The sequence below is a fragment of the Cololabis saira genome, chromosome 1 (genome assembly GCF_033807715.1).
Source record: "Cololabis saira isolate AMF1-May2022 chromosome 1, fColSai1.1, whole genome shotgun sequence".
NCBI classification, from domain to species: Eukaryota; Metazoa; Chordata; class Actinopteri; order Beloniformes; family Belonidae; genus Cololabis; species Cololabis saira.
In genome coordinates, this window is record NC_084587.1 from 41,774,575 (window position 1) to 41,785,561 (window position 10,987).

At 40.7% G+C, this 10,987-nt stretch overlaps 1 protein-coding gene across 2 annotated transcripts; it reads left to right on the plus strand.

The window, feature by feature from the left end:
* Positions 1-245: 245 nt before the first annotated feature.
* LOC133453158 (F-box only protein 48) lies at positions 246-10,083 on the plus strand. Of its 2 annotated transcripts, none has more exons than XM_061733055.1 (3): positions 246-337; positions 2,723-3,045; positions 9,749-10,083. In XM_061733055.1, exons 2-3 carry the CDS (start codon positions 2,746-2,748, stop codon positions 9,908-9,910), a joined length of 462 nt encoding a protein of 153 aa, XP_061589039.1. In that variant the 5' UTR covers positions 246-337; positions 2,723-2,745; the 3' UTR covers positions 9,911-10,083. The 2 variants fall into 2 exon arrangements, with proteins under 2 accessions (XP_061589039.1, XP_061589046.1); XM_061733062.1 differs by having other exon boundaries at positions 251-340.
* Positions 10,084-10,987: the final 904 nt, after the last annotated feature.

Here is a 10,987-nt window from a genome sequence, read left to right on the forward strand (position 1 = left end):
ATTATTTACAATTACTTTTTAATTATAATCAATTTATAGATAGTAAAATAAATTCAATGTATTATGTTACTAAAATATATGTAAATGTTACTGCAACTATAAATTACTAGAATCAATTGTTTTATTTTTAATTTATATATATAAAAAACAAAAATATCTGAAGTTATTGAAATTAAATTTGATTTTTTTGAAAATTTCTAACGGTCGTCCCATCCGTCCACGCATGCGCACGTCGTCAGTGCTGACGTCGTCCGTATGTAAACAGGACATTTAACTTGCCAGCTGACGGACACGACCCGACCCGAGCAGAGGCAAGAAGCTCGCTTTTGAACCTCAGGTGGTTGTTTTATATTCACATTATACCCGTAGTACATTGGCCGTTTTTTTATGCTAATGTACCGCTGCTAAAATTGTGTTTGCATGGTTTGGTATCCCGTTTATGTTTAAGCCGGGGCGGAGACGGCTTTACTGCAGCGGAAATGCTGCGATTATTTAAAAAGAAATCAATTCAGTGATGTATAAATGTGAAAGAGATATAAACCAGGAAGATCCCCGGTCTTGTTTTAAGGGGATGCCTCTGCTTTGCGTGTTATTCTGAGCAGAGAAACGTCACCAGCTGCGGGTTTGTCTCGTGTACCACCGGTCACGTGACTGGGGTCTCCGCCCACATGAGTCACGTGACCGGTTTAAAGTCCCAACCCAGGAGACAAAGAGCTGCACTGATTGAACAAGCCTAACCGCTGACAGATGTGGTGTTTTTGTTTTCTGTAGTGTGCATGTACAGTGTCAAAGGGTAACATCAGGTTTATCTTGTTTAAGTCAACATGGACCTGCAGTTGATTTACTGACCACTAGGGTCTGGATCCAACAATGACTTTGGCCCAATCCCAATACTCTCCCTACTTTCTTTCACTAGCCCTACTTTTCTTCACTACCCCAAAGAAGGGACAGATTTTAGGGCACTTGAAATCTTCCCAGGGGCCTGTCCCAATACTCCCCCTACCCCTACTTTCAGCACCACCCCTAAAATCAGGAAGCCGAGAGCCAAAAGCTGTTTTAATTTCAGCTGTAGCGCTGTTAATATGCCACTTTATTAAGTTTTAATATTTTTTCAGTAAAAGTAACCGTTAAGATCCCCAACCTGGGCTCAGTTTATCCAAATAACGCCTGTTAAGAAATTTGATCTGATGTTTTCGGCGATGATGAGACCGGGGCGCAGCAGCAGCAGCAGCAGCAGGAGCGCCAGCAGCTCACGTACAGACGTGATCGTCAGCTCAACCTGCGCCGTCGTCTCGGTGGAAAAACCTGCAGCTCTGTGGAGAATTACCGCTGGCTGAAATAAATCATTTAGGAAGATAAATGTTGGTTTAATAGATGAGATCTAACAGTTGTGCCTGTTAAGAAATTTGCTCCGAAAATTTCTGGATTTCTGCCTGCCTGCTCCGGAGCTGATTTATGGTTCCGCGTTAAATCGACGCAGAGCCTACGGCGTAGGGTACAGCGTAGGGTACGGCGTACGGCGCGCGTCGCCGCGTAACCTACGCCGTAGGCTCTGCGTTGGTGTAATGCGGGACCATAAATCAGCCTTTATTCCGGGGAGGTTGCAACAACGGGGAAAACGAGTGATTATGTACATTCACTGAGTGAATATTATGAAAGTAAAATATATATTTCTTGCTAGAAATGTAATCAAAAAGCATTTTTATGCAGAAACTAACTCAAAATATTGATTTTATTCACAAAAAAATAAGAAATGTCCGCCATGTTTTTTTTTTTTTTAATCAGTCCGCAAATGACGACGAAAAGCATTCTGGGAAATGTTTTTGTCCCTAGGTCAGCTAGTCAGGATCGGAAATCCCTACAAACGTAGGGACAAATTCATAGCCACTACACTACTTTTCGTCACTCCCCCTAGGTGGAAAGAGGAATTGGGACACCACTACCCTCACGGGAACGCGCAAAATTTGGGGGTAGGGATGAAAACAAGGGGTAGGGGGAGTATTGGGACAGGGCCTTTATCTCCGTTGACCTCCATGTACAAATATTCAACCTTACAGGAGAATTAAACATAATAGCAGTCTGGAACAGAAACAGTTTTGGTTGCAGTAATTAGACTTCATATCTATGACAACAGTACGTGGGAACGTTTATGTACCCTATCAGGTATAATGATCTTGAAACAGCTGGATTCTCCAGTTCAGTAACTTTAATATGAGATCATCTCGGGACGTTTCCAAATGGACTCACTGGGTCACTAACCAAGGACATCTGAAACGAGTGCTGCCAGAGCTGAAACAAGGGCTAGCGGAGCTGCGCCGTTATTCGGCCCACTGCTTACGGGCCTGGACCGACGGCCATGGTTGACCCACAGCAGACCTCTGCTAGAACTCATTTCAGCTCTGGCAGGATGAGTTTCAGTAATGATGCCTGAAATGAGGATGTTTGGACAGATTTGATCAGAATGCCTGTAAACTAATATTAATTAACATCATAAGTTAGACTGCCAGGCTGAAATGGTTGACCTGTGCTGACTGAGTTAAGGATGGCATGTTCTAGAGGTTTTTGAGTTAACAAGGCTTTCAGAAACCTATGGGCGACGTCACAGGAGGGTTGTTCAGTTCTTTTATAGTCCATGCATAGACGATAAGATAAGATCAACAATTTGTGAAACTTCACCTCTAAAAATCCTGATGAAATTTTGATTTTAACTCGTTTGTGTCAGGCGGGTCCACCTGTTGGAGTATTATGCAACATGAGCCTGCGAGGACCCCGTCGGTGTTTCAGCTCTGTGAGGGAAGCCCCTCCCTGAAGGCACCCACCCACTCCGCCCCTCACAACTTTGCGGAGACGCTGCCGACAGAGATGAGCGAGCAGATCTTCGGCGAGCTGGACGCAGGGAGCCTGTGCAGCGCCTCGCAGACCTGCAAGCTGTGGCACGCCATCATCGAGCAGAGCGAGCAGCTGTGGAGGAGCCAGTGTCTGCTGGTGAGGGCTGTCTGCCAGAGGGAGGTGGACCGGGACCGGGGCCACGGCTTCTCCTGGAAGGTCAGTGTCTCCACGTTGTCACCACGGCTACTGGTGCTTGAGCTCTTGTCTGTCGGACAGTGGGTTTGATGCGGTCTGTTGGATTCCTCAGTTACGATTACTTTGTGCTAGGGATGCCCCGATACCGATATTGGCATCGATACTGCTCTCATATACTCGTACTTGCAAAAATTATCAGATACCACGCACCGATACCACTTCGTTGTTGTTGTAGTTATTGAGCGACTCTAGGGGGAGATGTTGAGCCGCAGTCAGCGTGGTGATGAGAAGAGAGTGATACCCATGAGTGCGACTGGCAGCACCATTTCAGGCAAGACAGCAAAAAATAATGCAAGCGGGATGTCAGCAGTGTGGACATATTTTAAAATAAGGGATGACGACAGAAGCAAGGCAGAGTGCAAGCTACTGCTGCTGAGGTGTCAAGAGGAGGGAAGGAAAATACTTTGTCTATTACCAGCAACTTGATAAAACATCTCAAGGCGCATCATAAAGCTGAGTATACGGAGGTTGCTAATGCTACTACAAGTCCACAAAAGCGACGGACAATGTCAAGAGATGACCCCCGGGCCGTTAAAATACCGGAGGCTCTAACCCATTATGCTCGATGACCAGCCACTGTCAGTTGGAGAAGATGAAAGATTTCGCCGTCTTCTTGACGCACTCGAGCCGCGATATGATGTTTCATTAATATGTGATATGGGATATTTCAAGATGGCCACATCTGAGTGAGCGTCTGTTGCAGACTCCAGATTGCTGCATTAATTTGGGCTGCTTAAACCTCTTTAAAACCCTCACCAAAGTGCACGGATATAAGGTTATCGACTAGATTTGTTTACTGTCGTTTTAACCATTGTTAAGCCCTACTGTGGAGTTACCTGGTCTCCTGTAGTGAGGGAATTGTTTGTGCAGAGGCATGGCGGAGAAGGTCGACCTCTATTCAATCTGGCAAGCCATTCAACAAGTCAAAGTTGATATGACGGCTCATTTTGACAGTAAAATTGAGACCATCCAAACTGGTCTGATCAACATTCAGGGATCATTATCAACAATGTGTGAACAAATATCGGAGGTCCAACAGCGTGTGAGCGCTAATGAAGACAACCTCAGTGATTTGACAAAACGAGTGCAAGCGCTGGAAAAAGAGAACATCTACCTGAGGGATAAAGCCGAGGAAGCCGAGAACAGAAGCCGGTCATCCAACCTGCGGTTCATCGGTATTCCAGAGCATAAAGAAGGGGGAGACGTGATCGCCTTCATGAGCCAGCTGATTCTTCAACTTCTGGGAAAAGACAACTTTTCAGCGGCACCGGTCATTGAAAGAGCCCATCGCACTCCCACCTTCAGCTCCAACACCAGCTCCGCTCCTCCTCGACCCATCCTGGTCAAGTTTCTGCAGTTCCAGGACAAAGTGAAGATTTTACGGCTGGCCAGGATGAAAGGTGAGCTCATCCATATGGGTGCGCGTATCCATGTGTATCCTGATTTCAGCGCTGGGTTAGTGAAGAAACGGCGGCAGTTTGACGCTGTCAAAAAGTCTCTCCGTGCCGTGGACATGAAGTACTCTCTGATGTATCCTGCCAAGTTGAGAGTGATGGTGGAGGGAAAGCCAAAATTCTTCAGTTCTCCTAAAGCGGCTGAGTCCTTCTTCCAACATCTTTCCTCCCCGTCCTCATCATCTTCCTCCCCTGGATGAAGTTGTGAGTAGCGTTGCATGTCCTGAAGTTGCCAGCCTCGCAACTTATTCCGCTTGAGGGATGACTTCTTTTTTTGTTTTTTCTCTCTACTTTTCGTTCTTTCCTTCTCTCTTTTTCTTTCTCTCTCTCGCTCTCTCTCCCAGACTATTATTGACTTTTGAGACTGTCATTTGGGGTAACCCGGAGTCAGATATGGCTCGACTATGTGTTTGCCGTAAACAGACACTGAAAACTCCGTAAAGAAAGAAGCACTCAAAGCACGCAAAGTTAAAACTGTTGCAAAGACTGTGAAACTGGGTGCTTGAACGTTACTGGACAGGGGCGGAGCCACCAATGTAAAGTTATGAGGGAGTAATATAATAATATAATAGAACATTAAATGCAATAGGCTACAATTTGAGTTGGGGGGGATTAATTGTGCCAAGTGATTATTTGAATAAATTGGAAAAAAAAAAAAAAAAAAGGGAAGGTGCTTTTGTTTTGTATTGTTGGAAATTTGTTATGTCTGACTTTGTTATTGAGTTTATAGCCTAGTTTAAAACTGCATGATCTTAACAAGCTCAGTTAGCTGGTTTTTGTGTGTGAGCATGCTCATACAGGTATGCTGATGCAGGTGTGCATTCAGATGCAGCATAAATGTTTTTGTTCTGTTTAAAAAAAAAAGGGGAGAGAAAAGAAAAAAAAAAGGTATTTTTTAAATTTTATTTTATAGTATAATAAGTGCCCTCTTATTTGTAATTTTTTTCTTTCACCTATTAGTTAGGCAGCAATCTGAGTCTGTGGTAGATAGCTCAGCTATCCTGCCTCTCGTCTTTATGTGGTTGTGTGTGAGTCTTTATGTGTCTATGTGTGTATCTGTGTGTTTTGTTTGTCTGTCTGTCTGTCCAATGTGTTGCTCTTGCTCCTCACCCAATATCACTGACTACTTCCCTGTTGATCTACGTATGGAATTTGTTGTCCATGTCTGGTGTTGATTGTGACCACTCAGCCTCATCTGATGATGAGGTAGATGGGGAAACGTCCATAAGTGTTGATTGTGATAGTTTGGAACTGGAAACTTTCATTTACACGGATTATAAACAGCAAAGTATGGTGAATGAAATTGATCCTGATAATAACTTTTTTGCGAATATAAGCAATGATTGTAAGTATTATACAGATATGAAATTTAGTAGAATGATTAATACTGAAAACAAAATTTCATTTATCCATTTTAACAGCAGAAGTCTGTATACAAATTATAGTTCCATTAAAGAATACTTAGAGCAATTTGATTCACCATTTAATGTAATTGCCATGTCTGAGACCTGGTTAAATATTGAAAAAGGTACATAATTCAATATGTGTGGTTACGAAATGTTTTACACAAACAGACAACACAAAAAAGGAGGGGGTGTCGCACTCTATATTGACAAAAACTTTGACTGTAAAATCATAGAAAACATGTCACTGGCTGTGGATGAGGTATTCGAATGTGTAACAGTTGAAATTCAATTGAAAAGAAGAAAGAATATTATTATAAGCTGTATCTATAGGGCCCCGGGTTCAAATATTGATCTATTTAAAGAGTGGATGGAGAAAATGTTTTCTGTAATTAACCAAAAGGATTTGTTCATATGTGGGGATTTTAATATTGACCTTTTAAATGCTAAGAAGCATAAACCAACAGAGGAATTTGTTGATGTAATGTTTAGCATGTGTTTGTTCCCAAAAATCACCAGACCAAGCAGAATAACGTCACACAGTGCTACCTTAATAGATAACATCTTCACTAACATTTTGGATAACAATACTGTGAGTGGACTATTACTTAACGATACTAGTGATCACCTTCCGGTTTTTGTAGTGTATGATATCAAGTATAGATGGGTAAAGAACCTAGACAGATGCAAATATATAAGAGTTAAAACAGAAGAATCAATCAATGCATTGAAAACTGACCTAATTACTCAAAACTGGGAATTAATATATCAAGAAAATGACTGTGATAAAGCTTATGACTTATTTCTTGAAACTTTAAAAAAATTGTATGACAGAAATTGTCCGATTAAAAAATATGTCAAGAAACATAAGTATGTAAATCCATGGTTAACAAAAGGACTAATAAATGCTTGCAAAAAGAAAAATCTTCTATATAGAAAATTCATCAAAGTTAGAACTAAAGATGCTGAAGCCAAATATAAAATATATAAAAATAAATTAATTAATATCATTAGGAATTGTAAAAAGGATTACTATACTACATTACTTGAAAATAATAAAAGCAATATCAAGGGTTTATGGAAGGTGCTCAATACAATTATTAGAAACGGATCAAAGGAGGAGAACTATCCAGATTATTTTGTAGATAAAGACAAGACCATTAGGAACATGGACGATGTGGTGGATGGTTTTAATAAATTCTTTGTTGGGATTGGACCCGAGTTGGCACAAAAGATTACCGAAAGGGTTCCAATGGAAAATGAAAAACTAGACTACCTAATAGATCGAAATCCAGGTTCAGTGTTCCTTAATCCTGTTGATGAAAATGAAATTATGGAAATCATTAGGAGCTGTAGCAATAAAACATCAACAGATCTTCATGGGATCGACATGGCAATATTGAAAAAGGTCATAGATGGAATTTTAAAACCTTTCACGCACATCTGTAATCTGTCCTTCCAGTCAGGAAAATTCCCAAATTCAATGAAAACTGCAAAAGTAATACCATTGTTTAAATCTGGGGACAGCCATCTATTTACAAACTACAGACCAGTCTCCCTATTGCCGCAATTCTCCAAGTTACTGGAGAAGCTATTTGCTGCCAGATTAAATAGCTTTGTAGAGAAGCATAATTTGTTATCGGATAGTCAGTATGGGTTCAGAAAAAACAGATCTACTTCACATGCACTTATTGATTTAATTGAAGAAATAACCACACATTTAGACAAAGGGAGGTTCACCATTGGAGTTTTTATTGATTTGAAAAAAGCTTTTGACACCATAGATCATGATATTTTGTTAAAAAAGATGGAGAGATATGGCACTAGGGGGACTGTTTTGAACTGGCTGAGAAGCTATCTAGGTAACAGGAAACAGTCTGTCCAAATCGGCAATCATATTTCCTCAGAAAGAAATATCACTTGTGGTGTGCCTCAAGGGTCAATATTGGGGCCTTTACTCTTTATTTTGTACATAAATGACATCTGTAAAGTTTCAAAAGTTATGAAATTTGTACTTTTCGCCGATGATACCAACATGATTTGTTCTGGTGAGGGCTTGCAGCAGCTTTTACAAGAAATCACGCAGGAAATGAATAAATTGAAAAACTGGTTTGATTATAACAAATTGTCACTTAATCTAGAAAAAACAAAACTAATTTTATTTGGCAGACGTAAAGTTAACATTCCAGTGCAAATAATAATAGATAATATAAGTATCGAAAGAGTGAATCATATCACATTTCTTGGCGTGATAATTGATACAAAAATCTGCTGGAAAACTCACATTGGCTATGTATGTTCCAAGATTGCAAAGAGTGTGGGTGTTATGAGGCGATCTAGGTTCATACTTAACCAACAGTCTCTACTTATTTTATATTATTCTTTTGTTTTGCCATATTTGAGTTACTGTGTGGAAGTCTGGGGTAATGCATATAAAACCAACCTGTTGCCTCTATTTATATTTCAAAAAAGAGCCATACGAACAGTTTTCAATGTCAGGTTCAATGATCACACTAATTTACTTTTTCTTAAGGCCTCTGCGTTAAAATTTTTTGATTTGGTCAAATTGAAAACTGCTTTAATTATGTACAAAGCTAAAAACTATCTTCTGCCAAGTTTAATTCAAAAATTATTTTATGACAGGGAAGGTGGTAAAAGGTATGACTTAAGAGGAAAACTTAAATTACAACAACAAAGTGTAAGATCAACTCTTAAGAGTATGTGTGTTTCTGTTGGAGGGGTTATTCTGTGGAACAGCCTTGAAGATGAAATTAAACTTAGTCAAAGTGTCAGTCAATTTAAAAGTAAGTACAGAAAAGCAGTCTTTGAAATGTATAAAAGGGAAGAGGAGATAAACTGATGTAAAGAAATGAAATGATTGAGGGGAAGAGGGGTTTAAGGGAGTAACTTTGTGTTATGGTTGTCTTTGTTATATGTGTGTTGGTGGGGGATGGAAATTAATAAGCTTTGCTTCTGCCATCCCCTTTTCAAACAGTGTTTGTTTTGTTTTGTCATAGTGTCTGTTGTTGGTATTGTTGTTTGTTCTGTTCAATGGTGTCCTGTAACTTTCTGTTCTTGTTTTGTAGTACGAGAGTTGTGGTTTTGTTGGTTTGAAATAAATAAAAAAAAAAATGATGATGTTATATGTTTGATATTTTTTTAAATGTGAAGACAGTACCAGTGTGGAGACTTTTTATTTACACAGAAAGATTATTTTTTGTTTAAAATAGTTATTCTACTCATTTTATTTATTTTTATTTAATTTATCTGTTGCAAATAAAATCTGTCTTCCAATTCATTGCATTTTTTAATTGCATTTTTAGCCTAGTTATTTTTGTGGTAGAAGTATCATATAGGCAAGTACACAAATTAAAATACTCGTACTCGGTGTGAAAAAAAATTGTATTGTGAGTGAGACGTGCCAGGAAACGTCACCAGGGAGGGGTCCAGGACTCACCCCGACCAGAGGCCTGAGCCTCCTCATCTGGCTCCTTCCTCTCGATGTAGAGGAGCAGCAAGTCAACTCTGAGCTCCTCCTCCTGTCTCTAAGGGACAGTCCGGACTTCCTGTGGTACTAAATATGAGCCATTTTGGACTAAATGACAAAACGATGCAGAATTTCCTCCAAACTATGTCATCTTTACTTTGATCCAGCCGCTCAGTGCTGCCTGGTTACAGGTCAGTTACTGGTGCTTTCATTGACCATGGTTCATGTTGGTTCTTGCAGGGCAGGTTTTTGGTTCCTGGAGGTTCCTGTGGGGATGCAGACAGGAAGTTGAACGCACCTGACTGCCTCTGTCTCTGCAGGTTACCATGGAGAGGAACTACACCCGCTGCTGCGTGAAGAGCGACTGGTTGAGAGGACGCTACAGCCACGTACGCTCGGCCGACGAGCTGATCAACAGGAAGATGGTTCCGCTGGACGCAGAGACGTGGGGGGAGATCCTGCAGGCCGAGCTGGACCGATGACGCCGAAGTTTCTTTTACAACTGAAGCACTTCTGATTTAAACTCTAATATATGTTTTATACTTTACATTTAAAGACAAACAATTGTACATACTTTTTAAGTATTTTTTTTTTTAAGAAATCATGGAAAATGATTGGCTTTGATGTAAATACAGCTGCGATGTCATGAACCAGACGTGTGACTTGCTTTAGTTCATTCTAATGGTTGAATGTGTTTCTTGAGGTTTCAAAACATTTTATTTATTTTTTTAACCTTACACATAACATAATACAATAAACATTTCAGAAAAAAAAAACAATATAAAGAGAGGGTTGGGGAGACAGTACTTGAATATAAGCCACGTTTCCCAGCAATGTTGATGAATCTCTTCTTTAGTCTTGAGACGATAAGTTATTCTTTCCATGGAACATAATTGATCACAGTTTCCATCCATAGTTTCTGCTCAGGAGGGTCTATTGTCAGCCAGTTCTTTGTGATGGCTTTTTTAGCTGCAAGTATCAGGATTTGTGCAGGAACAAGTAGATGTCTTCTTTCCTATTATACCCTGCGGTATCAGTCCCACATATGCAAGTAGTTGCATGTCTTATCAGTCTACCCAGAGAGGAACAGAGTTTATTAAACCCCTACAGCTTGCACAGCTGCGAAAACAGGATACAGGCATTAGCTAACTTTGCTCATACCCCGACCAAAGAAATCCATATAGCTGACGTCTTGGGCCAGCTGGCCCTGCTATGGCAATGTAAAGCCGAGCTGCAGGCTGTGGAACATGCAGACCAACTTAATGAGTTGTGACAAAAACATGAACGGGAGAAAATGGCAAACCCTGATTTGCAGAAAGAGGTTGAAACTGCGAGAGGCCTGTTGAGCACGGCCCAAGCACAGATCCTGTCAGCACGTCAAAGCGACTCTGATGATGCAGCACCAGATACCTGTGGGCCAACAGGGATTGAGAGGGGGGACACACTGACCAACCAGGTAGGTGGGTTTGCCGACCCCTATGTGCAGGATGTTCCGAATGAAGGACCAGCTTCGGCAGCTGAAACCCATTCAAAACCAACAGCTAACCCTCAGCCCCCTG

Coding starts and splice junctions, on each gene's coding strand:
- LOC133453158 (XM_061733055.1), top strand. CDS start 2,746: ATGCAACATGAGCCTGCGAGGACCCCGTCGGTGTTTCAGCTCTGTGAG. Junction 3,046..9,748: donor GCCACGGCTTCTCCTGGAAG/GTCAGTGTCTCC, acceptor CTGTCTCTGCAG/GTTACCATGGAGAGGAACTA.